At 41.0% G+C, this 25,709-nt stretch overlaps 1 protein-coding gene across 12 annotated transcripts in view; it reads left to right on the top strand.

Annotated features, from left to right (window-relative positions):
- The window catches only part of KCNMA1 (potassium calcium-activated channel subfamily M alpha 1), a 759,662-nt gene that overhangs the window by 401,198 nt on the left and 332,755 nt on the right, over positions 1-25,709 (top strand). For all 12 annotated transcript variants that reach the window (XM_068255423.1, XM_068255413.1, XM_068255414.1 and 9 more), the window contains one exon: positions 17,789-17,864. In XM_068255423.1, the coding sequence (XP_068111524.1) occupies positions 17,789-17,864 (76 nt within the window). The remainder of the gene's footprint in view (positions 1-17,788; positions 17,865-25,709) is intronic.

The raw sequence follows: 25,709 nt of genomic DNA, 5'->3' as shown, positions 1-25,709 counted from the left end.
GACTGTGCAGAAGCTCCTGGACACAGACAGACATCCAAAGCATTTCTGTCTTCAATACATAATGAACAAAACCAGTTATGGATAAAATGCAAAGTCAGCTCTCAAAGCAAAAAACTGTACTTTTGGGAACTTGTAATTTCAAGATGAATAATAATACATATGCACAAATGCAAATATGATAACCGTATGGCATATAAAAAGTAGGAAATCATGTTTTTATTGAATATTATGTCAGGGTTTTATACCGCTTTATGTCCTTATAAAGGTTCAGTATGTTATTGTAAAATTTCACTATGACATACTGTATATTAGCGGTACACAAATAGTTTTGTAACGTAAGGTTTTGAAAGATTAGCTTTTAATTTGAGCTTAAAATCTTTTCTGTATGGGTACTATAAGAAAGCTATACCTTAGCTGGAAATGATATGGGCATCAGAGATTCCAGCCAGGATAATATGAGCAAATTGAAACGATTAGTGACACTACTAGTTTCAGCCAGCAGCATACATTTTATTTTTGGGATTAGAAAGGTATCATAAATCTCATGTAGTAATACTACAGTGATGATGAGGTCCTTTATTTTGCATTAGACCCTAAAAACAACTGTGGTACTATTGTGCCGAGATAGTAAGAAAAATGATGCCACTAAGGTAGCATGTAGCACAGTTCCATTTATAATAAAGGGATGGCAGGAGAGAACAGATGGACACTTACATGTATCCACTTCAGAGCATGTGATGTTATTGGATCTTTGGTTAAAATGGCTTGTCTCCTATTTGTTCCTTACACGACAATGGCAGATATTGGTCACCACTAGACCTGGAACAGGGGCCCATTTGTAATTGTAACCTCTGTGATCCCTGTTCATTTTGGCACTGGATAGGATGGGGTAGACGGATGGATTGCTGAAATGGGAGAGAAAGATAGATAGATAGATAGATAGATAGATAGATAGATAGATAGATAGATAGGTAGATAGCACTATGGATAAGTGGATTGATGTGATGTGATGGACATATGATATTAATGTTTACTGAACCTTACTAGAAATGGAAAGAAAATACACAGTGAATTCTCTTTATGTGTGGCATAACTACTATGGGCAGATTTAAAAATGAAAAGTTTTGCGATAGTGGTCCTTTAAGTAACTGTCTAGATCAGAAACACAGCCCACTCACACCTATGCTTTAGAAACCACAATTACTCTGTTTTCCATGATCTAAATGAATGAGATTGGCTCACATTGATGACAGGGTCAAGAGCCAATGAAATCGGCTCCTGATTGGCTCCCGGAGCTCTGTTGTCATACCGACAGCAGGGAGACTGATCTGCGGTCAGGGAGGGATTGACGCGATTGGCTCGATTGGCAAGAACGTGCGGCGGCGGTGAGTGAAATCTATGCCCTGGCAGGAATAACAGCCTCCAAACAGGGCATAGATTTCAATCACTGCCGTCTGAAAGCAGTTACATGTCCACTTGATGTCTTCCGCTAAATTTGTGTTCTGCTCAGCATGAACACTACTACTGAGAATATGTCTGACTGTATATAGTGTCTGCCCCAAATAAAGTTTTTTTTGAATACTAAAAAAAAAAAGGATTTGACATTGTATTTTTCCAATCATTAAATGTGATTACTTATTAAAAACGCTAAATGGAAATGCATGAAAAATTCACCAAAACGCAAATGAAAAAAACGAATGCAGGAGAAGCCTCAGATGGCAGAAAACTTGTGATCTTCTGCACAGACAGGTGTGCTGCCAGCCTTAGACCAAGGTCTGTGATCTATTAATATGGTAGAAAAACTAAGACTAGGATTTTACAGATTTCAAATAGTTTACAATCATTTTAACACATTTTTAATTTAGGTAACATAACTATCTATGCTCTTTATATTTAGGTAACCTCTTCGTTCTCTGAGTAACTGTATGTACTAAACAGGCTAGGTTTGGTTTCTGTTTGTTGCTTGCTCCTAATGTCTGTATACACAATTATTGCAGGGCTCACTAAATGTCAAAAGTGACCATGTAATTTCCCCCTGGGTATACTTGTCCTCATTTTTATCATCCTGAACATGTCTTTAGATCCAGCATGTAAAGGGTGCATCCAGTTATGCAGCAGACTTAGTCTGAAATCATGAATCCGGATTTTCCCCAGCTGTTGGCAGCAGCACGGAGCAAACTATTTTTTTCTACTAATCTGAGCTAAATATAGAGAGAGAAAACATAAATATCGTATCTTGATAATTTCTAAATGATGAACTAGAAATTACAGCCATAGATGTTTATAATTCTTATAAAATAAAATGTACCACTTTTATCATTTTAAGGAATACAAAATGATTATCATCTTATTGTATCCCTTTGACATCTAGTACATGCAGTGATGCCATCAGAATTTGTGGGCCCTGTGGTAGAAAAAAAAGTTCTGTCCCTCTTACTTTGGCACTTCATTACTTTTGTGTTTCTTAGCAATGTGTTGTATTTTTTAGCTCCCTGTATAGCATACACGTCAAACTGTGGCCCATGGACCAAATTTGGCCTGCAGAGTTATCAAATTTGGCCCACAAATTTGGCACATTCAATTTGGCACTCTAGACAACCATGGAAGCTATGGTGGTGGAGAAGCCCTAGGTCACCAGGGAAGCCATATCGGGGTAACACTACACACCAGGGGACTGTATAGAGGATGGAGGGGGGGGGGACTACACCTCAAGGAACAGTTTTGAGGTACAAGGGGTGTCATCTAAACACCAGGGAACTGTATAGGGGAGGGGCCACTAGATACCAGGGAACTCTATGGGTAGGGAGGAGGGCCACTAGACATCAAGGAACTGTATGGGAGGGCACTTAACACCAGATAACTGTATAGAGTGGGGATGGGACCATTAGACACCATTAGAAGTTTATAAGGAAGGTAGCTAGCCATTGCAGTTGGCCTGCGACTAGGTCCCAGTGTTCAATTTTGGCCTACTTAGAAGTTTGACATCCCTTATTTATAGTGTCTCACTGTTTCTTTTTCACCTTTCTTCTGGTTTAACCACTTAAGCCCTCGGTCGTTTTCACTTTATGCATCCGAGCAATGTTCACCTCCCATTCATTAGCCTATAACTTTATCACTACTTGATCTGATGAACTGATCTATATCTTGTTTTTTCCGCCACCAATTAGACTTTCTTTGGGTGGTACAATTTGCTAAGAGCTACCTTACTGTAAATGCATTTTAACAGTAAGAATAAGAAATAAAACAGAAAAAATGCATTATTTCTCAGTTTTCGGCCATTATAGTTTTAAAATAATACATGCCTCCATAATTAAAACCCATGTATTGTATTTGCCCATTTGTCCCGGTGATTACACATTTAAAATATGTCTCTATCACAATGTATGGCGACAATATTTTATTTGGAAATAAAATTTTTCTGTTTTGCATCCATCACTATTTACAAGCTTATAAAAAAAAATAGAAATATTTCATCTTTACATAGATATTTAAATATCTAATATAATGTTTAGACCCTTAGGTAAATATTTATGTGTTGGTTTTTTTATTGTAATTTTTTTTTATATTATTAAACATTTTATGTGTATATTTTTGGGAGGGTGGGATGCAAATAGTATTTGTTTTAGGTAAATATATGCGCAGTTTTACAGTTTTACTTTTTGGCCACAAGATGGCAACCTTCAGTTTGTTTACATGACGTCACTCTAAGCGTACCATGTACGCTTAGAGGGACATAGGCAGAAAAAGCGAAGCTTCCGAGAGAAGCTGTCGGTTTTTCTGCGCGGGGGGGGGGGGGGGGGGGGGAGAAATCAGTGATCGGGCCATGGCCCAATTCATTAATTCCTGGGCTAACGATCCGCGGCCTATCGCACGATCGGCCGCAGGAGCGCGCGAGAGCGTACATGGCCTCCTTGACGTAGTTCTACGTCAAGGAGGACAAAGTGGTTAAAATTCCTATCTTCCACTTCCTCCTTATTTCTGTGTTTCAGCTTTCCATACGGGGTGTCTTACAGGACACCCGAGGGGAAAATAAAGTAATGAAATAAACGATTATATCTATCTTCCTTCTCCTAAAAATTACTTTTTAAGATATTCCACAGTTTTATTTTATGTTTAAATCTACTTTTTAAGTTTTAACTGTTTTATTTATATGCCAGAGCTAAAATCTATGAACTATTGACCCTTTTTATCTGTTTCCTGCTCTCTGGAGCCATTTTCTGCTACAAAGTGTTTTATAGTTTGAATTCTTTATCAGTGAGGGTCACACTGTAGTCACTTCCTGTCTGAGTCAGCTGCTTACATACCTGATATTTAACTCTTTTAGGCAAAGAAAGAAAAAAAAAGGAACACAGCATAGTTATTTGTGTGCTAGGCACTGTAAATACCCATGTCTATCCCATCATGTCACATGTCACCTTGGATATCCTTTAATTTCCTAGTGCCACCCTCCCCATAGTGTGTGGCAGCTTTATATGGTCTCTTATAGTGTTTCTGCAACTTTCTACTGCCCACATAATGTGTCCACATCCTCTGAAAGAAGCGTGTTTCACATAGCACCTTTCATCTCAACAGATACTCCACAATGAATGCTGCTTTTTTGTTTTACCAATTACTTACCATTAAATAAGTTCATATGTACTCTAACAGGCAGTTCTGACTTTTGGCTTTATAATGAAGGAATCATACTTGGATCTATGGAAAAATGGGTGCCGGAATGGGAAAAGCATGTGTTGTGTGAAAAAGCAGTGCAGACAGTATATTATTTTTTTCTGTGCATGTGGGAACTACTTTTAAATGTGATGCAGTCCACTAACTAACATAGCCTTTCACATCTGGTGTGATTCCAAAAAGTGTTACTCCGACCTGATTGGAACTTGGTTTGATGACTCTGAAAGTTGCCCTTTCAGCCATCTACTCTGTGCTGCACAGCTACAGGCAAGGCCACAAGGGAGAAGCGGTTGCAATTTACTTTAGAACCACTTTCAATATTCAACCTCATGCTGTAGGACCCACCCTGTTTTTTTTTTTATTCTGGGCAGCTCAAAGTTTATATGAGAAAAACATAGACATATTGCTCATCTACCACTCCCACAAGAAAGGTTATATGGGAATTACAATTAATAGCCTAAAAATTAACCCAGTTTGAGATTGGGTGAGTTCTGGTTGGGGAGTAAGGGGACATGGCTTGCAAGTCTGTCCAGGGCCACTGAATTTGGTACCATCCTGCATCCCTGCATGGATATAAACTATAATGACCCTCTCCAAACCCTTTAATATCAACTTTGGCCTAGAGTGGCTGAACATGGTAAGTTCCAGTAGACATAGCCTCTACTGGACAGCCACAATCAAGAAAAACCACTGCTTTGTGGTCTACTTTGTGGTCATGTGCAACCAAACAGCACCTTCAACATCAACGTAGAACTCTCTCCTCCTCAAACACCATTCATAGAGATAAGCAAGTTAAGACTTTGGCCAAAGCCAACCGTGGCTCTCACACAGGCAACTCTGCAACCTCATGCCACAACTTGACACATCTATCCCTAGCCTAAGCAGGGAATGCAGGCATTTCAGTAACACCTAACGTGAATACTGGAGGTGCTAAACACAAAGGTCAAAACCCCTTATTGCGGCTGAGAGGCTTAAAGATTATGCCAGGCCAAATATATCTACATTAATAATAAACTGATGTAACTATACTTGGCACTGACATCAAGCATATTTCACTCTTGTCAGACTGCAGAAAATGCGTAGTCTGCAAGTCAGTGAATGCCTCAGAGGTTCCGGGGCAGATGCTGATTACTGGCATCTCTTCTGGTATTATGTAATTTTTAAAGTGAGCTGATTTCCCTCCTCTGTGACCTACTCCCTTTTTTCCCCTGAAGTGTGTTTCTTTGGCTGGATATGGAGAATTACTCTGAACCATAACGAATGGTCTTCTTAACCACTTGAGGACCACAGTCTTTCTACCCCTTAAGGACCAGGCACTTTTTTTCCATTCAGACCACTGCAGCTTTCACGGTTTATTGCTCGCTCATACAACCTACCACCTAAATGAATTTTGGCTCCTTTTCTTGTCACTAATAAAGCTTTCTTTTGGTGCTATTTGATTGCTCCTGCGATTTTTACTTTTTATTATATTCATCAAAAAAGACATGAATTTTGGCAAAAAAATGATTTTTTTTAACTTTCTGTGCTGACATTTTTCAAATAAAGTAAAATTTCTGTATACATGCAGCGCGAAAAATGTGGACAAACATGTTTTTGATTAAAAAAAACCCATTCAGTGTATATTTATTGGTTTGGGTAAAAGTTATAGCGTTTACAAACTATGGTGCAAAAAGTGAATTTTCCCATTTTCAAGCATCTATGACTTTTCTGACCCCCTGTCATGTTTCATGAGGGGCTAGAATTCCAGGATAGTATAAATACCCCCCAAATGACCCCATTTTGGAAAGAAGACATCCCAAAGTATTCACTGAAAGGCATAGTGAGTTCATAGAAGATATTATTTTTTGTCACAAGTAAGCGGAAAATGACACTTTGTGACAAAAAAAAAAAAAAAAAAGTTTCCATTTCTGCTAACTTGCGACAAAAAAAAAAAAAGAAATCTGCCACGGACTCACCATGCCCCTCTCTGAATACCTTGAAGTGTCTACTTTCCAAAATGGGGTCATTTGTGGGGTGTGTTCACTGTCCTGGCATTTTGGGGGGTGCTAAATTGTAAGCACCCCTGTAAAGCCTAAAGGTGCTCATTGGACTTTGGACCCCTTAGCGCAGTTAGGCTGCAAAAAAGTGCCACACATGTGGTATTGCCATACTCAGTAGAAGTACTATAATGTGTTTTGGGGTGTATTTTTACACATACCCATGCTGGGTGGGAGAAATATCTCTGTGAATGACAATGTTTTCATTTTTTTTACACACAATTGTCCATTTACAGAGTTATTTCTCTGTAAAAATACACCCCAAAACACATTATACTACTTCTCCCGAGTACGGCAATACCACATGTGTGGCACTTTTTTGCACCCTAACTGCGCTAAAGGGCCCAAAGTCCAATGAGTACCTTTAGGATTTCACAGGTCATTTTTGTTTCAAGACTACTCCTCACGGTTTAGGGCCCCTAAAATGCCAGGGCAGTATAGGAACCCCACTAATGACCCCATTTTACAAAGAAGACACCCCAAGGTATTCCGTTAGGAGTATGGTGAGTTCATAGAAGATTTTATTTTTTGCCACAAGTTAGCGGAAATTGATTTGAATTGTTTTTCTTCACAAAGTGTCATATTCCGCTAACTTGTGACAAAAAATAAAATCTTCTATGACCTCGCCATACACCTAATGGAATACCTTTGGGTGTCTCCTTTCTAGAATGGGGTCATTTGTGAGGTTCCTATACTGCCCTGGCATTTTAGGGGCCCTAAACCGTGAGGAGTAGTCTTGAAACCAAATGTCGCAAAATTACCTGTGAAATCCTAAAGGTACTCATTGGACTTTGGGCCCCTTAGCGCACTTAGGTTGTAAAAAAGTGCCACACATGTGGTACCGCCGTACTCAGGAGAAGAAGTATAATGTGTTTTGGGGTGTATTTTTACACATACCCATGCTGGGTGGTAGAAATATCTCTGTACATGACAATTGTTTGATTTTTTTTGAACACAAAAATCCATTTACAGAGAGATTTCTCCCACCCAGCATGGGTATGTGTAAAAATACACCCCAAAACACATTATACTACTTCTCCTGAGTACGGCGATACCACGTGTGACATTTTTTTTGCAGCCTAGGTGCGCTAAGGGGCCCAACGTCCTATTCACAGGTCATTTTAAGGCATTTGTTTTCTAGACTACTCCTCACGGTTTAGGGCCCCTAAAATGCCAGGGCAGTATGGGAACCCCACAAGTGACCTCATTTTAGAAAGAAGACACCCCAAGGTATTCCATTAGGTGTATGGCGAGGTCATAGAAGATTTTACTTTTAGTCACAAGTTAGTGAAAAATGACACTTTGTGAAAAAAACCCAATAAAAATCAATTTCCGCTAACTTTTAACAAAAAATAAAATCTTCTATGAACTCGTCATACACCTAACAGAATACCTTGGGGTGTCTTTTTTCTAAAATGGGGTCACTTGTGGGGTTCCTATACCGCCCTGGCATTTTACGGGCCCAAAACCGTAAAGAGTCTGGAAACCAAATGTCTCAAAATGACTGTTCAGGGGTATAAGCATCTGCAAATTTTGATGACAGGTGGTCTATGAGGGGCCGAATTTTGTGGAACCGGTCATAAGCAGGGTGGCCTTTTAGATGACAGGTTGTATTGGGCCTGATCTGATGGATAGGAGTGCTAGGGGGGTGACAGGAGGTGATTGATGGGTGTCTCAGGGGGTGATTAGAGGGGAAAATAGATGCACTCAATGCACTGGGGAGGTGATTGGAAAGGGGTCTGAGGGGGATCTGAGGGTTTGGCCGAGTGATCAGGAGCCCACACGGGGCAAATTAGGGCCTGATCTGATGGGTAGGTGTGCTAGGGGGTGACAGGTAGTGACAGGAGGTGATTGATGGGTGTCTCAAGGTGTGATTAGTGGGGGGAATAGATGCAAGTAATGCAATGGCGAGGTGATCAGGGCTGGGGTCTGAGGGTGTGGGCGGGTGATTGGGTGCCCTAGGGGCAGATGGGGGTCTAATCTGATGGGTAGCAGTGACAGGGGGTGATTGATGGGTAATTAGTGGGTGTTTAGAGGAGAGAACAGATGCAATGCACTTGGGAGGTGATCTGACTGCGGGTCTGCAGGCGATCGGATGGTGTGGGTGGGTGATCAGATTGCCCGCAAGGGGCAGGTTAGGGACTGATTGATGGGTGGCAGTGACAGGGGGTGATTGATGGGTGGCAATGACAGGGGCTGATTGATGGGTGGCAGTGACAGGGGGTGACAGGGGGTGATTGATGGGTGATAGGTGATTGGCAGGTGATTGACAGGTGATCAGTGGGTTATTACAGGGAAGAACAGATGTAATTAATGCACTGGTGAATTGATAAGGGGGGGTCAGAGGGCAATCTGAGCGTGTTGGCGGGTGATTGGGTGCCCGCAAGGGGCAGATTAGGGTCTGATCTGATAGGTAAAAGTGACAGGTGGTGATAGGGGGTGATTGATGGGTGATTGATGGGTAATTAGTGGGTGTTTAGAGGAGAGAATAGATGTAAACAATGGATTTGGGAGGTGATCTGATGTCGGATCTGCGGGCGATCTATTGGTGTGGGTGGGTGATCAGATTGCCCGCAAGGGGCAGGTTAGGGGCTGATTGTTGGGTGGTTGTGACAGGGGGTGATTGATGGGTGATTGACAGGTGATTGACAGGTTATCAGGGGGGATAGATGCATACAGTACACAGGGGGGGGGGGTCCTGGGGAGAATCTGAGGGGTGGGGGGTGATCAGGAGGGGGCAGGGGGGGGGGGATAAAAAAAAATAGCGTTGACAGATAGTGACAGGGAGTGATTGATGGGTTATTAGGGGGTGATTGGGTGCAAACAGGGGTCTGGGGGGTGGGCAGGGGGGGGTCTGAGGGGTGCTGTGGGCGATCAGTGGGCGGGGGGGGCAGATCAGTGTGTTTGGGTGCAGACTAGGGTGGCTGCAGCCTGCCCTGGTGGTCCCTCGGACACTGGGACCACCAGGGCAGGAGGCAGCCTGTATAATACACTTTGTATACATTACAAAGTGTATTATACACTTTGTAGCGGCGATCGCGGGGTTAACATCCCGCCGGCGCTTCCGTATGGCCGGCGGGATGTTAAGGCGGGTGGGCGGAGCCAGTTGCCCGTGGAAGCGCGCGTCATCAATGACGCGATCGCTCCCCCGGCATAGGAAAAGGACGCAACGCCCTAAGGCGTATTGCGGTCCTTAAGGCATCCACTTTGCCGCCGCCCATGGGCTGTGGGCGGTCGGCAAGTGGTTAAACACACTAGTTATAGGTAGAAAAGCTAATGCATTGAAGTGGATGATATCTGAGGCCGCTATCAAAACAATTATTCATTCAAATGTACCCCTGTAAATGTAATGTCTATAAAATAAAGCAATGTACATCCAAATTTCACAAGTTTTTGGATTGATGCATAACTCACTTGCGATCCCTATAATTTAATCCATGATGTATTTGAGTAAGGAGAATAAAGCACAAATATTTTCTATATTTGTATTAACTACTTATTCACCTCAGTTGAATGTCAGAGTTCATGGTTAAAACTATGTTTACACGATGCTGTAGTAGTATGGGGGTGTGAGGCTGATATTGTGGTGATGCCCCTCCCATAGTGTGATGTGCTTTTCCCAGCTACCAAGCATGCAATATCTCCCTCTGTGCATAGAACTCTCAGTAAATAAACATTCCTCACAGATCACCTGGCAGGACTAAAGATGTCAACACCTATAGTAAATATCCGAATGTAAATCAGGGAAAGATTTTAGAACAGGCAAACGCTGACTAAAAAATGTATAATGTAAAAAAGAAGCAATTCTATTCATTGTTATTTTAACTACGGTTCCTCTTTAAATAAAAATAATGTAAAAATAATTAGTCCACTCGGGGGGGGTAGGGGCGGCAAGGGGGTCAGTCCATCTCAACATCCACTTTTTGCTAACATTTCCAGCAGTCAATTACCAGGTCATGGCGAGGATACCTCATCATTCCTTAAAAGGACTCTCACCTGACACTTGTGAGACCGTCACAGTCTTGACTAACTGACTCCATCCTACTGCTAAACCACACCCAAAGAAAGGTGTGTCTAGCTTGCTGCACCAATTATCAATCAATCAATCAATGGTTGGTAATAGTGTACCAATTATCATGCTTTATTATTGGGACGTATCCACACACTAAAGTAATTTAAAATAGAATTGAAAAGAGTGGTTTCTCAATGCGTGATAACATTTTAACCAATACATAGATATGTCCCTAATATTAAGCCTGAATTCATCTGTAAAAAGGGCTTAGTCAATTATATGATCATACATAATCCATTATTCCCATTATTAATTAATAAGTCCAAAAAGTATCAATGGAAACAATATCTAGGATCTGGGATCAAAGAAGTGATATCTACAGAAAATAAATTTGAATTACTGTATATATAAATAATTCTGTGTGTACAAAAGTTCATAAGTGCAACCACTCGGTTACCAGTGATGCTGGACAGAATATAGCAGCATAGGGGACAACAAGTCCCAAGAAGACCATAGACTGCGTTCAGATAAAGTGCTGTAGTGCAAAAAGTGGAAGTGCTTAGCAAAGGATCGGGACCACAGCGTGTGGAGAAGACTACTGGGGATAGTGCTTTGGATATGGATCATATACCAAACAGTTTTTCTGATACATTTGGACTTATTAGGGACATATATATGTATTGTTTGAAAGGTTATCAGCCATTAATAAAACACTCTTTTCAATTATATTTTAAATGATTTTAATATTGTGGGGATATGTCTAATTAGTAAAGCTTATTAATTGGTATACTATTACCTTTGATTGTTTTAGTCAGTGAGATAGACACACCTTTTATGGGTTTGGTTTAGTTTAGCTGTGCTTCTTGTATCTGCCAGCGTACAAGAGGTGATGCAGATCCTTTGTTGCAGCCTATACTGTATTGTGCTAAAATAAAACAACTATTTTTCGTTTGGGTTTGACATCATTGCTTTCATCTGCATCATATATCTCACAACACCACACATGCTAGTTCTATAGCTCTATAAAGAAGTTGAAGAAAGAGGGGCATGGGCATACATGATGATGGTGGAAATACCATTCCCTAGAAGACAAATAGTTGGTTAATTATACTGGTAGTTGGTGGTTGGTTAATTATACTGGAGAACCAGTACTACTTTGCACTATGCATCTCTCTTATCAAATACAGTTTGGTTTAGGGGTGTTAAAAAAGTAGTATGCTTTTTAAAAACTGCTGCTTTGCTACTTTTTCTTATTGCAAGAAAGTTTAGGCAACTTTTCTTAAACCTTTAGTGTGGGCAGTCCCAAGGGTATATAGATCTCAACAGGCAAAATGCTTTTCTCTGTTTCTACAAAGATTCCTGATAATAAAGTGCCTGAAAAGTTCAAATGTTAATTATTTATTTCACCTTAGAGTTGAATGAACCAGATTGAACATCACACTGTCCTGGCTGATGTTTGCACTCTTAAAAGGGAACTAAGCACCCTTTCTATCACTGGAATTTATCCTGGCTATTGGAGCCACCATGTTCCCCCTCCCCTTTTCACCCTCCTTATCTACATTATTTACAGAAGTAATTCCCTCTAAATAATGTCTTTAAAGAGAAGTTGTCCTAATTACCTACCCCTCTGTTGATGAAAAGGTATTGTTTACTTCTTGTAATGAGTGCAATAAAACAAACACTTAGCTGCCTGAAATCCTTAGCAGTCTGAAATCTCTGTGGCCGAGGACAGAGGGCAGGCCTGCTGAAGTAGGCAAATAACATTTAAGTGTTTAACTTTAATTGTAAAATAAAAGGTAAAATGGAAGTGTATTTTTTTTGAAGAATATGTTTTAAAGGACTTACGAGGTGAAAAATCGTAATTTTGATCTTTACCTGTTTACTATGTGAATCCATAGGTGTGTTACAATGCGTCCTCCGTTGCATTCCGCCTCAAAAGTATCTTTTATATCCCCCCCAGGCTACAACCCGACCCCACAGCACGGGTCGTCTCCTATGCCACATTCAAGATGGCCGCCGCAAAGATCCGCGGCTGCGCAGTATGTATGGCGGAGACTGCGGCTGCGCAGCTCTCCGCCCTCGCTGTGAGCGCGCCCGCTGTCACAGTAGGAGGACGCTAACAGCGAGTACGTGGCTGGGCGAGGGCGGAGAGCTGCGCAGACGCACTCTCCGCCATGCGTACTGCGCAGCTGTGGATGTTTGCGGCGGCCATCTTGAATGTGGCATAGGAGACGACCCGTGCTGTGGGGTCGGGTCGTAGCCTGGGGGGGATATAAAAGATACTTTTGAGGCGGAATGCAACGGAGGATGCATTGTAACACACCTATGGATTCACATAGTAAACAGGTAAAGATCAAAATTACGATTTTTCACCTCGTAAGTCCTTTAATGGAAGTGTATTTTAATAATGAGACATATTGTTGGCATGCTTTTTTCATGTGCTACTGAGATTCCCTGGGTGCTTAAAATAGTGCTCGCTTCACTTTAAAAGAAAATAAGAACGTGATACATCAGGAAAGTTCTATTTACCATTAGTACGACACATGCAATTAATTATCTCATAAATTTATTTTCATTTCATGTTTTCTTTAAAGTGTACCTGAGGCGATGTGACAAATGCTAAAATACTATGTAAAACAGAACTTTGCCTTCTTAAAGCAGAAGGTATTTGAGATTATTCAGGCTGGATTAAGCATGATGTGTCCCACAAAATGCATTACTACTGATTATGCAAATAATCCCTTTGCCTGAAAGCTAAACACACCTCCAAATACCTTCTGTTTTAAGAAGGCAAATTTCTGCTAGATAATTGATCAGTGGCTGCAACCTTTGATTTGCTTAGCACAGCTTCACTTGCTTTGTTAACAGAGATTTTCAGGCAAATTCTGTGCTCACCAATAATAAAGACACAGTGTAATGAAAAAGCTGCTCCGTATTTTCCTAGAAGTACCAGGATAGGTGATGAACATAATCTTTTTTTTCACTCTGTTTTTATTGAAAATGTAAAGCGCAGAGCATACAACTGATCAGCCCAAATCATCAAATATACAGTGCGGTTAAACAACATCAGGAGAATCAAGAATCAGCAAACACGTTTAAAAACAGATATGAAAGATTCACATATTCTATCTAGGAACATATTTATTATTAAGAACATTCACTAATCGGCGTTATCAATTTCAGGAACTGCACCTTTGCCAAATGGCCTACTACAAACAAAAATGAGATGCCTGAGGTGCTAGTCCATGAGACACATGGGTGGGATGAGTATCCAACATAAAAGACAGTGAATTTAAACCAGTGAGGAGAAACCCCCCAGTCAAAATCTTTATTTGTTAGATGAACATAATCTTAATTGGTTCCAAGAGAGAACCCGCCCCTGCTGATCCTCCTTATGGGAATAATTATCTTTCAGAATAGATATTTTTGGATGACCTCTACTGTTTTACCTGAAATAAAGATCTTGCCTCAACGGCTACTTTATTTCTACAGGTACAGAAATGGCCTTGTTTTGATGATACTGTACACATGTAGTCCATAGTCTACCTCTATTTCCTTTTGCCAACACATTAGTCTTGTATACAGTAGACTTAAAGAGAAACCGTAACCAAGAATTGAACTTCATCCCAATCAGTAGCTGATACCCCCTTTCCCATGAGAAATCTTTTCCTTCTCACAAACGGATCATCAGTGGGCTCTGTATGGCTGATATTGTGGTGATACCCCTCCCATAGTGTGATGTCAGGACCATAATTCTGACATCACACTGTGAGAGCCTTGTTGCATTGTGGGAAATAACAGCTGTTTCCAACTGCCAAAAAAGCAAGCAGCTGCTCCTTCCACTGACATCACCTGCCAGCAGTAAAAAATTTACCATGTGATAAATGTCAGAATGTAAATCGGGGAGAGGAAAGATTTCACAGTTGGCAAACACTGACTAAATCAATTATATATACTGTGTATTTTGGACTATAAGACTCACTTTTTCTTCCCCAGAAGTGGGGGGGGGGGGGGGGGAGTCACTGCATCTAACAGTCCAAATGCAGGGAGTTCCTGACTTGTGAACACCTGCCAATACGACCTACCACAATGTTGGGGACTCCCTATACTGTGCCCATGGAAAGGAGGACACAGGGGGACAAATGGAGGACACAGATGGACACAAAGGGGCATAGAGGTGGTCACAAGGGGGACACAAAGGGGCATAGTGGAGGACACAAGGAGGAAACAAAGGGGCATATAGGAGGACACAAGGAGGACAGAGGTGGACACATGGGGACAGAGGAGGACACAGGGGGACACAAAAGGTAGAAGGGGGCATGAGATACAAAGGGGGCATAATTCACAAGATGCCCCTTGACCATGCATGCACCAGGTTTAGTATATATATATTTTTTCCCTCTGGTTTTAATCCTCTAAACCTAGCTGCGTCTTATGGTCAGGAGCATCTTATAATCTGAAAAATACGGTAATTATTGTAAAATGAAGCACTTTTTTATTACATTATTTTCACTGGAGTTCATCTTTAAACCTGTTTGATATGAAAAAAATGAAAAGGGATCTCAGACAAGTTGTTAGTAGGAGCAGTACACAATGTACCCATCTTTATCTCAGCATGGCACAAGTCAGTTCTTGGCATTCCAGGCGTGCTTTATACAATGCATCTGCTGTGTCTGTTAGCATCGCCATGTTACATATTGTCAATATCTGTTGTGTCTTCCAGATTGGTCCATCCAATTTAACTTCTAGTGTACTTGGGATTGTGAATTGTGGGAGGAAACTAGTGCATAAAACGCAGTATTCAGCCACTCATGTTGGCTTCATTAGAACAGAGATAGGGCCAGTGCACACCAAAAACCGCTAGCGTATCCACAAACGCTAGCGTTTTTTCAGAGCGATTCTAGGCATGTTTGGAGCGATTTTCTAAACATGCCTAGCGTTTTTTTGAGTGTTTTTGTGTAAGGTTTTTTTTATATTTTGTTACAGTACAGCTGTAACTGAACAGCTACTGTAACAAAAACGCTTTGAAAACTGCTCTGATGTAGCGTTTTTCAGAGCGGTTGCCTCAGAAATCAGGAAAAATGCTGCAGGACCAAAGTTTGCGTTTGGGAAATAAAAAACGTACTGGTGTGCACTATCCCATTGAAATACATTAGCCAAGCGGTTTTCAAATCACAAGCGTTTTTAAAAACGCTCAGAACCGCTCTTGGTGTGCACCAGCCGATGTATGTAAAAGGTCATCAGCAAGGTTTATTTTTATTGCACCTAATGAGCTTTCCATGTTGTCTACTGTAAAAACAAGTTTCAATGATACCTTTTTTGAGGGACATTTGAAGTGAGAGGTATATGGAGGCTGACATATTTATTTCCCTTTTAAACAATACCAGATACCTGACATCCTGCTGATCCTTTCATGCATCAGCAGTGTCTGAATCACTCACCTGAAACAAGCATGTGGTGAATCTTGTCAGATACCTCTGATCTGCATGCTTGTTCAGCGACTATGACTAAAAGTAGTAGAGGCAGAGGATCAGCTGGACAGGCAGGCAATCTGCATTGTTTAACCACTTGAGGACCGCAGTGTTAAACCCCCCTAAAAACCAGGCCATTTTTCATTAAATTGGCCATTGCAGCTTTAAGGCCAGGCTGCAGGGTCACACGACACAGCACAAAAGTGATTCCCCCCTCCTTTTCTCCCCACAAACAGAGCTTTCTGTTTGCGGGGACTAATTGCCCCCCAGATGTTTGTTTGTTACATTTTTTTGTTTATTTGTATGTTATTTAATAAAAAAAAGTTTTTTTTTACTGTTGTAATTCCCCCCTCCCTCTCTCCCCCGCCAGCCAATCCCCGTGATCAGCTGTCATAGGCTTCAGCCTATGACAGCCTGCGTGTGATCTCCTGCAAAACAGAGCCCCAGGACTTTACGTCGATCGCCGTTAGACGGTCCTGGGGCTTCCGCCGCGGCCACGCCCATCGGCATGACGCGTTTGGCTACTAACTAAAAGGAAATAAATGTCAGCTTCCATATCCCTAAAATCTATTAACCCTTCGCACTCTCACATGCAAATGTTCAAACAAATGCATTCACAGATTTACTCATCCAGGCACAACTGTTATCCCTACAGCTAAGTTAAAAGCCGGGGTTTTAGTTCACAGAAGAATGCATTCTTATGCTTAGTCACCTATACTGCGCAGAAGTACCCAGGTAAACATAGGTGTCCTAACTCTGGCCCTGTAACATGCATAGTGCAGACATGCAAACACATTCATTGCATCAAACCTATCAATGGATTAGGAGCACACATCCTGACGTCCTCTCCTAGGACAGATAGTGCATCTTACCAATCGCACAAGGGAGCTAACGTAATGTATCCATGTGCACCATGCACATACACCAGCATAAGCTGTGTGCATGCTGACAAACACATACAGGGAAGGAGGGAGTGCACCGAATTAGACCCTAGCCACAGGGGTCAGTAACAAGAACAAAATACATATATCCAGGCACATCGCATCTAGTTAGGACATTAAATAAGTTAAGGAAAGGGAGGTGCTGAAGGGGGTGTGGCTAGAAAACAGCAAAAATCTATGAACCCTTCGCACTCTCACATGCAAATGTTCAAACAAATGCATTCACAGATTCACTCATCTAGGCACAACTGTTATCCCTACAGCTAAGTTAAAAGCCGGGGTTTTAGTTCACAGAAGAATGCATTCTTATGCTTAGTCACCTATACTGCGCAGAAGTACCCAGGTAAACATAGGTGTCCTAACTCTGGCCCCTTTAACATGCATAGTGCAGACATAGTGCTTCCATATCCCCCTCACTTCAGGTGTCCTCCTAGGAATTAATATTCCGTTTTGTAGTTTCCTGTGACTCCCATTTTATCATTATACAGATCTCCCTGCAAGATCCTCAACTTCATATTCTATTCAAATGTAGAAATGCAATTACCAAAAATACACATAATGATGGCTACTAATGGAACTGATGAATATATTTTAAATGTTAAATTGTTTGTAGTATTTAATAACTTGCTCTAAAAATCTGTGTTTGCTTCTTTATTTCAGTAATTCCATCAAACTGGTGAATCTGTGCTCCATTTTTATCAGTACTTGGCTAACAGCTGCGGGCTTTATTCACCTGGTGAGTGTGTTTTTTTGTCATTAGCTTTCTTTATGATTCATTTTTCACCCATGTCAAGTAGTTACCATTATTTCTGCTTTAACAGACTTAATAAAAGAGACATTTCAGTCGTGTTAGGGTGTTATCCGCATGCAGTATATGTTAATTTAAGGCTTTGCTCTATGTTTAACCCATTCGCGTTCCGTCGTTTTTACTTGAGAAATGTTCACCTCCCATTCATTAGCCTATAACTTTATCACTACTTATCACAATGAACTGATCTATATCTTGTTTTTTCCGCCACCAATTAGGCTTTCTTTGGGGGGTACATTTTGCTAAGAGCCACTTTACTGTAAATGTATTTTAACAGGAAGAATAAGAGAAAAACTGAAAAAATGCATTGTTTCTCAGTTTTCAGCCATTATAGTTTTAAAATAATACATGCCTCCATAATTAAAACTCACGTATTGTATTTGCCCATATGTCCCGGTTATTACACCGTTAAAATTATGTCCCTATCACAATGTATGGCAACAATATTTTATTTGGAAATAAAGGTGCATTTTTTCCGTTTTGCATCTATCACTATTTACAAGTTTAAAATAAAAAAAATATCGAAGTATTTCATCTTTACATTGATAAAGGGAGGGGGGACACCAAGAGCCCAATAGTGTGATATTGTATAGATGATAATTAATAATGAGTAATATAACAATTTAATACTCACAAACCAGGGTTACTATTAGGCAACCACTGTGAAGGCAAGTGGGGAGATTAACCTGACCCCACTCAGGATTAAAAGTCGCTCTCTGTAGATGGGAAGAAGATGGGTACAACCCTCCACCAAGGGTGGACTTAGCAATATGTAGAAGCTTTCCAGAGGCACCAATAGAATAAAAGTCACTTAAACGAGCTTAAAACCGATGGGGCAGTGGTGGGCCTATCCCATCCATGCAGACAAAGCAAACAAAGGAAGGACTGTGGCATCAACAGTCAAACAACAATTTTATTTATACTCCACAGTAAAAATAGGCAACGCGTTTCACGGGCTCAATCCCGCTTCATCAGGCCAATCAAAAAGGAGCATACAGCTTAACAGCATCAAAACCACACTGAGCGCCTCTGTGTGGTTTTGATGCTGTTAAGCTGTATGCTCCTTTTTGATTGGCCTGATGAAGCGGGATTGAGCCCGTGAAACGCGTTGCCTATTTTTACTGTGGAGTATAAATAAAATTGTTTGACTGTTGATGCCACAGTCCTTCCTTTGTTTGCTTTGTCTGCATGGATGGGATAGGCCCACCACTGCCCCATCGGTTTTGAGCTCGTTTAAGTGACTTTTATTCTATTGGCGCCTCTGGAAAGCTTCTACATATCTTTACATTAATATTTAAAAAGTTTAGACCCTTATGTAAATATTTACATGTTTTTTTTTATTGTAATTTTTTTTTTTTTTATATTAAACATTTTATTTGGGTAGTTTTGGGAGGGTGGGATGTAAACATGTGATTTATAATGTAAATGTGTTTGAATTTTTTTTTTTTTACTTTAAGTTGTAGTTTTACTTTTTGGCCACAAGATGGCAGCCATGAGTTTGTTTACATGACGTCACTCTAAGCGTAACACACGCTTAGAGCGACGTATGGGGTTTGATACAACCAGAAAAAGCGAAGCTTCCGAGAGAAGCTGTCGCTTTTTCAGCGGGGGAGAGGAATCAGTGATCGGGCACCATAGCCCGATACACTGATTGCCTGGCTAACAAACTGCGGGCCGGGAGCGCGCGTGCACGCGCGCGATCGGCCGCGGGAGCGCGCGATAGCGCGCATGGTTCCTGGACATAGTTTCTACGTCCAGGAACCAAAATGGGTTAATACATTTGTATAGCGCTTTTCTCCTGTCAGCCTCAAATTGCTTAAGAGCTGCAGCCACTAAGGACATGCTCAACAGGCCACCATGCAGTGTAAGGTTAGGTATTCCTTACTGAATAGGTGTTTGCTTTTGCAAGGATTCGAACCCTGGTCTCCTATGTATAGTGACAGAATAGTGAGGTTTTGCAGGTGATTTGCGTCTATTAAAAAAGAGACACTGTTCTATATTTTTGCATTTTGCTTCTTTTGTGGAATCCCAGTCTTTGCTGAATCCACTTGTTTCAATGGAGGTATTAGAAAAGGATCCTCCCTGTTATTAATCATGATGCTATATTTCATATGTTTCCCATTTTGATTACCGTATTTTATAGTTGTAAGTAGTTAAAAACACTTTAAAAGCACATTGTAAACAATCAAAAAACATAGTTTTTACTAAATGTCCAAATCCAGAGTTGTCCAAAAGTAAATTGTTTCTACACATTTCACTATGTATAACACGACTCAGCTTACAAACTAATTCAACTTAAAAACAATCTACTGGAACCAGACCTGTTTGTAAAAACCAGGACCGCCTGTACTCTCAACTATTTATGGCTGTTTTCTACTACACAAGATTTTGCAGTCAATGCAAGTACAACAGCATAATAATGAAAATCACAGTAACCCTTTTATACGATTGCGATCTGACTGTGATCTGATGATGCCTGATCGAAAAAGTCCTGCATGCTTCTTCTGCATTTCTCCTTGTGTTCGTAATATCCAGTGAAAATGGAAAAAGCAGTCATACACAAATCACAACAATATTGCACTGTAAAAATCGCAAAGCAATCGCATTTGTTTGCAATTTGCAGTAATAAAGTACCCTAACTGTTGCTCCAAAAATTTCAAACAGGGGTGGTAGCAACCAATTCATACAAGATAGGGTAATATGCTGGACAGCCAATGCACCAGTCAATTTTATGTGCTATATTAAAAGACCTGTTTTTAATAAATTGGTCCAAATTCTGTAGGAGAGGTGAGATTACCTCTCTGTTTATAAGATCAACAGCTTATTAGCCTATTTTTTATGCGTTATGCACCTCCACCCCGGTTTTAAGCGTCTTGTCATACCTCCTTAGAGGTGATAGTGTTTAAGTGGCCCTAAAGAATATTCGGAGTGCGACCATCCAGTTCCTGTCATAGACCTGGGAAACCCAGTGGGGACGGTTCATTTCCCACCTGCTTTGACAGTGGTTGCAAGGATTTGCAACCCGCCTTTGTGAGTATATACATCCTTAGCGATTTGCTTTTCTGACTCTTGCACAATTCTTTCCCACTGGGCTCCTGGTCTCCTTTCGTCTTTTAGATGATCCTGGGATTGTTACAATCACAGGAACCATCAACATAAGCCATATGTTGCTTCAAGGAGCTCACACTTTACTGTCCCTTTCTTAAGGTGGCCACACACCATACAATTAAAAGATCCAATTTTTAACCAATTCGATAATTTTGATCGGTTGTCCCAAAAAACCGAGAGCTTTTCTTTGTTTTCGATCAATACGATCGAATTTCCCATTTCTTTTTTCGATTTTTGGAGATTGGACTGGTTGGAAATTTCAAACCAACTTTATAAAGAATTGTATGATGTGTGATGGATTGTCAATTACTTGATGTACAGTTCGTTTTGTTTTTCTGAGCTTTCAATTATTTAATTCATGATTGGGGAAAAATTGAACATAGGTGTGTGGTACATTGATCAGCTTTTTGAATTGTTACAATCAGTCAGAAAAATTGATTGCTATTCTTGAATTGAACAGATATTTAAAAACATTGTATAGGGTGTGCTAACTATTAGTCTAAGATACGTTTTGGGGTAAAGCAGTTAACCTACCAGTATGTTTTTGGGATACGAAGGGAAATGGGAGTACTCACTGAAACACAAGAGGATCATACAAAATCCATGCAGATAGTCTCTGGGCAAGTAATTGCACCTGAAATTCAAGAACTGCAAGACATTGTGCTTGTCACATAGTAACTTCTGCTACTTTATCAACAAATCTGAAGTGAGAATGCTGTACAACTGCTAATTGCTTTTCAAATTAATGAAATTGGTCTGTTACTATACATATCTTTTGGAATCATAATTGTTTGAGTCAGCGATGGGATAGTCATGCACCTCTTATGATCTGCATAAATGCTCTGGGTCAAGAGCAGTGGATAAGCACAGCATGCAAGTAGCAATTTTAAAGCTAACAATATTTTCCTTCATTTAGGTGCTTTCTTTCTCTGTGTTTACATTTTAAACATGACACTTATTTCACTTTTGTCACATAGGATTTGTCCTTAATAAACTCTGTAAATGACTCAGATGATAATGACTCTGTAAATGATACGGATATTTGTGATATGATGTTGCTTAGAAGAAAATTATGATGTTAATGCATCTGTCCTGAAAATATTAGACCTGATTTCTGTTAATTGGGAATATTCTTCAACTGTCTGAGAAGGTGTATTGCATAATGCCAAATCTTAGAATTCTAAGGCACTGTACATTGTTATGCAGGATTGTTCTGGGTGGTTACAAGGCCTGTTTACATCCTCCTTCTGTCAGTGTTTTCAGCCTTTGGAGAAAGTCAGGAAGTGAGGTAATGCAGGAAGAAGTTGAGTTTCTTTTAGTAGCAGTAGGTCACTTGATCCCTGAAGTTTAGAAGACTCATTACATAGGTATGAAGCCACTTTTTAGGGGCAAAGTGGATGTGAGGGTTAGTTTAAAAAATTATTGAATCAGACTTAAAAAGCAGGGGCATAACTAGACTTAAGGCCTCTTGCACACTGCAAGCAAATCAGATTCAGATTCAGATTTTTAATCTGTTTTTACATCCGATTCCGATTCAGATTTTTAATCTTAACTGCATGCTGCGTTTTTTGATCCGTTTTTCTGTTGAATGTATTCAAGGAAAATCGGAAACGGAATCGGAATCGGAATCGGAAACGGAATCGGAATCGGAAAACGGATTTGCAGTGTGCAGGGAGCCTAATAGGGCTCCCCTTTCCATGAAAGTTTGCAAACTGAATGTTCGAGCAGACCCCATAGACTTTAACCACTTTGCATTCCGAGGTGTTTCCCCTTCCTGACAATTTTGTCAGTTAAGCTGTCACTATTGATAAAACAATAACTTTTTTATTACTTATGCCATCAAAGTGATACGTGTGTGGTTTTTTTCAGGACAATCTAGGCTTTCTTTGGGTAATATTTGTTTTCAAGAATTATTTTATTTTATAGGTATTCTATAGGAAAAAAAATAGGTGAAAGTGCAGAAAGAACACATTTCACCCTTCACAAATTTCACATGACAGGTGCCACAGTTAGAATCCAGCAGGCAGCGCTCAGGGGCCTTTGCCCAGGCCAGCCAGGGCACTGACCGGCCAGCTTTTACCACCACCCCAAGGGGATTCAACTTCTCTGTCTCTCTCTCTCTTTTCCTTCTATCGCTCTCTTTCTTCTCCTCTCTCCCTTCCCTAAAGACAAACTGTGGGGCATCTGGATCATTTATCCCTGCAGAAGCGCTTGAGTGTCATAGACGGCAGCGGATTACCCCTTAGTCTTTCCCCTGGGTCTATCTTTCACTTATCTTTTTATCTAAGCCTAATGTTGTATACTCTACTGTATCTATCTTCTGTATGCATATTGCACCATACTGCTGTTTATGGAACCACTATATGTACTGTATCCATCTTGTGATTGCATATTGCACTATATTGCTGTTTTCTGTGCCCACTGTATGTTACTCTAATCTACTGTACCACCACCGACCCTGTAGTGCCAAAACCAATTCTGGGTACAATCCCTGTTGTACTTGGCAAAATAAAATCGGATCTGGATTCTGATTTGGATAAATCCACGCTAGTATCCTCAGAAATATCCCATGCCATTATGCTCGGTTACCCGACGAATGACGAACAGCGCTGCATGCATCAATCCCTGGAGCTGGCACTTACAACACTAAGTATAGAAAGCCATAAAACATCTTTAAAATTCCCTCCAGTGCCCCTCATTGTTTTTAAATGAACCAATGGAAATTCTCCCTGAGAGGGCACCCCCAGTTGCCATCATGAACCACTCCTCCTCCCTCCAGCGTACTACCACACTTTTCTCCTGGGCACCGGAGGTGGGGATGAGCCTTATGTCCAAGTATTGGGCAAGGGCTCTGGGGAGAGAGGGAGGCTGTGCTGTGCCTCTCTTCCGTTGCCCCCCCCCCATGTTACCATGGACCATGTGGGCTGGTATAGCTTAGGCTGCGGACCCCGTGGTCCAGGCTCTACCTTCTGGTTATCACAGCCTGCATGGGTGACAAACCGTTAAAGCGGCTTGGGTGGGGGGGGCTCCACGTCATTTTCTTAACTTAACGGTTAATAGTCCAAATAATACGTTTAGTTGCCAGAGATCTTTGTACAACAATGCTGCAGCTGTACAGCGATCCCTGGCCAAAGGGTTAGCATTGACACCAGGTTTCCACTTGGTCATTGCGCACTGCATACTGACCACCTGGAAACCATGGCATAAAATTCACTGTTCTTTCTTTCGACATATGTAAATTCACACTACCGATAGGCTAATACATTATCTGTCATTTAATGGTATTTAACCACTTCAGGACGAGAGCAATTTTCACATATCAACACTGCTCCCATTAATTCGCCAATAACTTTCTTACTCCTTAGCTAAATGATCTACAGGATCTTCTCAAAAAATTAGCATATTGTGATAAAGTTCATTATTTTCTGTAATGTACTGATAAACATTAGACTTTCATATATTTTAGATTCAAATACACACAACTGAAGTAGTTCAAGCCTTTTATTGTTTTAATATTGATGATTTTGGCATACAGCTCATGAAAACCCAAAATTCCTATCTCAAAAAATTAGCATATTTCATCCGACCAATAAAGGAAAAGGGTTTTTAAAACAAAAAAAAAGTCAACCTTAAAATAATTATGTTCAGCTATATGCAGAGAGAAGAAGACCGGCGGCGAGAGAGCAGCGCTTGGAGCCAGGGAGGTATGTTGTATACAGCGCTCCCTCCCTGGCTGCTGCTGCTGCTCACTATACATCTGAGGGGGGAGCACGGAGGGCGGCCCGGGAGAGGGAGGGAGAGGTCGGGTTGCCCTCCCCGCGGCTACGGTGCTTCCCCCCTCCATTACAGCGCCCCCCTCCCAACAGCGCCCCGGGCGGTGGCACGCCCCGCACGGGGCTAGAAACGGGCATGATCAACATCCATGGATAGCAAGCTAAGACCTTTAGTAAGGGTACTGCCATCTTTTGCCGAGGGCACGGCAGATGTTCTGACGGTATTGGAGTCTATTGGTAGGAGAAGTTCTCTCTGGCTAGTATTGATGTGACCTCCCTGTACAGCAGTATCAGGCACGAGGATGGCCTAAGGGCTGTTGAGTCATTTGTACCCCATTTACAGGAAACCCCGGGAGTATACCGCTTCATACTGTCTGTTCTGGAGCAGGTCCTGACTTGCATCACCTTCCTCTTCGGTGGCGGGTGGTTCCATCAGGAGGTTAGCACGGCCATGGAGACCCCTGTGGCCAACTCCTTCATGGGACGTTGGGAGTTAGATCATGTCTTTTCCGTATGTCACATGACATACAGAGGAGAGTGACATTGGCCTCAATTCACTAAGATCATGCTGGAGATAAGGCAAGAGAAAACTTACCTCCACACAGTGAGAGAGTTATCTTATCTCTTCATTCCTTAAGTTACCTCCTCTGTAATTAAGTTACCTCCTCTGTAGTTATTTTCACACGCAGTTAACAGCCTGTTAACAGCCTGAAGAGTTAACTTTAGAGCTCTCACCTTAACTTAAAGAGACACTGAAGCGAAAAAATATATATGATATAGTGAATTGGTTGTGTACTATGAATAATTACTAGAAGATTAGCAGCAAAGAATATATTCTCATATTTTTATTTTCAGGTATATAGTGTTTTTTCTAACATTGCATCATTCTATA

Source organism: Hyperolius riggenbachi, chromosome 10, assembly GCF_040937935.1.
Source record: "Hyperolius riggenbachi isolate aHypRig1 chromosome 10, aHypRig1.pri, whole genome shotgun sequence".
Taxonomy (NCBI): Eukaryota; Metazoa; Chordata; class Amphibia; order Anura; family Hyperoliidae; genus Hyperolius; species Hyperolius riggenbachi.
The sequence above is the reverse complement of the archived record's forward strand: the minus strand, read 5'-3'. Positions and strand labels throughout refer to the sequence as shown.